Here is a 4,788-nt window from a genome sequence, read left to right on the forward strand (position 1 = left end):
GTAGTTTTCTGAATGTTGAGCTTTAAGCCAACTTTTTTCACTCTCCTCTTTCACTTTCATCAAGAGCCTCTTTAGTTCTTCACTTTCTGCCATAAGGGTGGTGTCATCTGCATATCTGAGGTTACTGATATTTTTCCCCTGGCAATCTTGATTCCCGGCTTGTGCTTCTTCCAGCCCAGCGTTTCTCATGATGTAGTCTTCATGTAAGTTAAATAAGCAGGGTGACAATATACAGCCTTGATGTACTCCTTTTCCTATTTGGAACCAGTCTGTTGTTCCATGTCCAGTTCTAACTGTTGCTTCTTGACCTACATACAGATTTCTTAGGAGGCAGGTCAGGTGGTCTGGTATTCCCATCTCTTGAAGAATTTTCCATGGTTTGTTGTGATCCACACAGTCAAAGGCTTTGGCATAGTCAATAAAGCAGAAGTAGATGTTTTTCTGGAACTCTCTTGCTTTTTTGAGACTGACCCAAACTTGCCCGTGAATGTCCAGGAGTCTCTGGTGGAGGTGTGGGGTGGCGGTGGCCTGCTGCAGGATTGGGGGCACTGAATATAGTAATGCATGCATGAGACCTTTTGAAGGAGGTCTTCATTACCTCTACCATAGTTTGGCCTCAAATACTGGGAGGGAACACAGCCCTGCCCTTCAACAGAAAATTGGATTAAAGATTTACTGAACAAGGCCCCGCCCATCAGAACAAGACCCAGTTTCCCCCTCAGTCAGTCTCTTCCATCAAGAAGCTTCCATAAGCCTCTTATCCTTATCCATCAGAGGGCAGACAGACGGAAAACCACAGTCTCAGAAAACTAAACAGTCTGATCACATGGACCACAGCCTTGTCTGACACAATGAAACTATGAGCTATGCCATGTAAAGCAACCCAAGACGGACGGGTCATGATGGAGAGTTCTGACAAAACGTGGTCAGCTGGAGAGGGAAATGGCAAACCACTTCAGTTCTTGCCTTGAGAACCTCATGAACAGTACGAAAAAAGCAGATACAAACTACTATATATAAAACAAATAACAAAGATTTACTGTATAGCACAGGGAATTATGACTTCTCCTATGACTCAGCCAGTAAAGACTCTGCCTGCAATGCAAGGGGACACAGGAGACGTGGGTTTGATCCCTGGGTTGGGAAGATTCCCTGGATGAGAAAATTGCAACCCACCCAGTGTTCTTTCTTGGAAAATCCCGTGGACAGAGCCTGACAAGCTACAGTTCGTAGGGTCACAAAAAGTCAGATACAACTGAAGTGACTTAGCACAGAGAGAATTATATTCAGTATCTTGAAAATACCTATAATGGAAAGGAATCTGAAAAAAGATACAAAGTACTTTGTTGTACACCTGAAACTAACACAATATTGTAAATTAACTATACTTCAATAAACTTTTTAAAATACATACGTTTAAAAAAATAGCTATTGTTAGCATTATTGTCAGAATTATTCTTTCTTAAATGTTTCATGAAGACTAAGAGCAAACATATTCACTACTAAGTAAATGAGCATTGAAGAGGCTTATTCAAGGTCATATAGCTCATAGCCGTTAGCTGAGCTGGAACTGGAATCTGCTCCTCCTAAGTCCTGGTTCAGTGCAATTTTCATAATGCTGGACCAAGGATCCTTTTGCCTGTTTCATGATTAAAGGAAATTGGTAAAGCTCTTTTGGTGTGCTGAATGGACCACTTCATTGTGGCATTGGGGAGAGACATGTAATGTGATTCAGAGGCCGCTGGGCGCCACCAGGATTATTGTGTCAATTATGTTCTGCCTCCTTGTTAATAACTTAGGAAAGGTTATAAAGTATATGCTAATTAAATCTGTGTATTGCCCTAAATGGGAGAGGTATTACAAGGCCCACCAATGACAGAGACATGACATAAAGGGGACCTGGAGCTGTCAGGCATATGGACAGGAAATCACTAGATGAGACTCAGCTGCAGTAAATGCATCCTAATACATCTGGGGACAAATAATCTGAAACACAGATATTCAATGGGAGGAAGATATTTGGAAAGCAGTAAATGCTGAAGGGGACCTGGGGGATAGTGGACAGCAAATTAGATATGGGTTTTCATTGTGTTAGGCCAACAGAAATTGGTAATGCAATCTTGCACTGTATTTTCTACAGTCCCCTGGAGCAACTGGGAGGAGAAAGCCTCTTTCTCTAGCCAAGAACAAGTCTGCTCGCCCCACGCATGCACGCCTGAAAAATGGCCTTGCTGAGGTGAGGGCGGAGGCTGGGGCCTCTTTACTGCCCCAAGACTCTTACCCCACAGAGGTGGTGGCGTTTTCCTTTCTCTTAGCTTCACCCCCACCCTGGGTCCTCAGAGACCAGCTCTCTGTCCCGTCATCCACCGTGTTGATGTGCTTTCTGGGGATAGCCAAGGGAGGACAGTCCTGCAGGGCAAGTCCCTCTGGTCTGCAGGTAAGACTTGCCTGCAGGCGTTCATATTCAAACAGCTGCCAATTTCCTTAGTGATCCTGGCTTTCTCTCCTACCCTGACAAGATTGGACTAGGAAACAGCCTGTCTGCAGACAGAGGAATGTTTGAAGAAATACAAGCCATTGCCCCCAGCCCCGTCCCCACTCATGGGAGTCAATAATTGTCCATCCCTTACCTCCTCCTTCTCCATTCTGCCCACCACCCCCATTTTTCAGTCTTCTCAGATACTACCCTTGACCTGTATTAAGCTGAACATCCCTACTGGGGGCCAGTAAGCATTTATTCTGGTTTTCTTCTAGCCCTCCAGCCCAGCTCCATTTTCTCAAGAAAGCCCAGTCCTGCCTGAGTTTAGAGCACTTCATTGCTGGTGGGGCCTGCTCAGTGAGGTAAATTTAACCAGCATGTCTTTTCAAACCTTTGTAAAATTGTTCTGCTCTTGCCAACACACACTCGCTACCTTTCCCTCTCTGGGAGATCCTCACCTTCCAGAAAATCTTTCAGGGGCTATTAGGCAGTAGTTATGCTCATGGGGCTGGTATAAAGCAGTAAAAGTCTGAACTTATTTGCAAGGCTGGGGAACTTTTTACTGCTTGTTTCTGCAACACCCTGGCTTCCTCCACTCAGGATGTTCTTCATCTTACTCATCATCTGGGTTTGCATAGGGGTCATTTAGCTTTGGCTTGCCATTGTCACTCAACGCTCATAAATAAGTGCCCAAGTTTAAAGTTACCCCTAAATATTTTTAAGCATTCCAGTCCATAAATGTTCACCACGTGCCTTCTCTGTGCTTACCACTTTGCTAGATACTTGTGTGTGGGGTGAGGGGTAGGGTTCTACTCTCATGGAGGGTCTTGAATTTAAAAGGCATGGCTGTGGAGGAACTTGAACTTTTAGTCCTGGGGGGTCATGGATATAAATGGATGACAGCTGCCAGCACAGAGATTTATGAGTGATGCTCCCAGCCAAAGGAGGTCAGGCCCACTTTGGAACTATAGACCGCTGTGTACAGGGCATCTTAGTATATTTAGCAAATGAGATTGCAAACTGTAGAAAAAAAGGCTGAGTGGGCGGAGAAGAAGAACATTCTCTGGCCAGAAACTTGCTGAACTCTGAGGGCCGGGGACCAGAGGCTTTGCAGAGGTGGGGAGGGATGTTCTTTGGCTTGTCCTGGACACATAAATCACCACCGAGAAGATATACCAAAGGCCAATTATATGGAGTGTTTTCTTGGAAAATCATCTCCCAGGCCTTGTAAATCATCCCTAGCTTTGGCGAACATTCAGATCTGCCTGGGGGGTGGGTGGTATGCCAGAGCACCCCAGTGTCAGGTAGAGGAATTACATAGGGTGCTCATGTGATCTCTAGTACCTGGTATGTGCTTTCTTGTTATCTTCATCCAAGGGAGCAGGGTGGAACACAACTGTTTGCTGTGCCTTGGGAGTTTTAGAGCTGGGACTCACAGCTGGGATTTTCCACTTACTGCTCTGTGACCTTCAAACCCTCCGAAGTAGAATGAGGACTGGATTATCTCTGTGGTTCCTGGAGGCCCTGACACTGACTTTATGTTCTCCTGACTTTTGTAACTTCCATATAGGATAAGCATTTCCATGTCACACCTCATCCTAAGTGATTGTCCCCAGGGAAGTACAAATTCTTACCTATCATGAAAAGTCAGTCATATAGGATCATTTTAAGGGGATGAATAAGGACTCTCAAAGCCTGATCATCAAAACAACGGTAGAATGAGGTGGAGACTTTTAGCCTGGAAGAGAAAGAACTTAGGGCAATACCAGAGGGACTGGATTCAGTATTTGAAGGGCTTCAAGGGGTAGAGGGCAACAGTGTCTGCTGACCCTCTTCAGAGGCAAGAAGTAAGGACCAACAAGCCCAAGATACGTGAAGGAAAGTGAAGTGAAGTGAAAGTCGCTCAGTCGTGTCCCACTCTTTGCGACCCCATGGACTATACAGTCCATGGAATTCTGCAGGCCAGAATACTGGAGTGGGTAGGCTTTCCCTTCTCCAGGGGATGTTCCCAACCCAAGGATCAAACCCAGGGCTCTCACATTGCAGGCAGATTCTTTACCAGCTGAGCCAAAAGGGAAGCCCAGAAGATACCCAATGCTCGATTCACCCAGTGTTTGGGAGTATAGAAAGAACTCCTGAACCACGTAAGTTGTCCAATAGTAGCAATGAAGCCTGGTGGGGAAGGGACTGATATATCATTGCTGTAGCCTATGCGGTCATGAAGAGTCGGACACGACTGAGCAGACTTCACTTTCACTTTTCACTTTCATGCATTGGAGAAGGAAATGGCAACCCACTCCAGTGTTCTT

The 4,788-nt window shown here is 45.4% G+C and overlaps 1 protein-coding gene across 7 annotated transcripts in view; it reads left to right on the top strand.

Annotated features, from left to right (window-relative positions):
• The window catches only part of LOC104997535 (chromosome unknown open reading frame, human C10orf11), a 926,454-nt gene that overhangs the window by 693,011 nt on the left and 228,655 nt on the right, over positions 1 to 4,788 (top strand). For 4 of the 7 annotated variants that reach the window (XM_010852380.1, XM_010852382.1, XM_010852379.1 and 1 more), the window contains one exon: positions 2,141 to 4,408. The exons of the other annotated variants lie outside the window; for them this stretch is intronic. In XM_010852380.1, the coding sequence (XP_010850682.1) occupies positions 2,141 to 2,488 (348 nt within the window). In that variant the 3' untranslated portion in view covers positions 2,489 to 4,408. Of the gene's footprint in view, positions 1 to 2,140; positions 4,409 to 4,788 lie in introns of those variants that run through there. 7 annotated transcript variants of the gene reach the window in all.

The sequence above is a fragment of the Bison bison genome, unplaced genomic scaffold (genome assembly GCF_000754665.1).
Source record: "Bison bison bison isolate TAMUID 2011002044 unplaced genomic scaffold, Bison_UMD1.0 scf7180017864309, whole genome shotgun sequence".
NCBI lineage: Eukaryota > Metazoa > Chordata > Mammalia > Artiodactyla > Bovidae > Bison > Bison bison.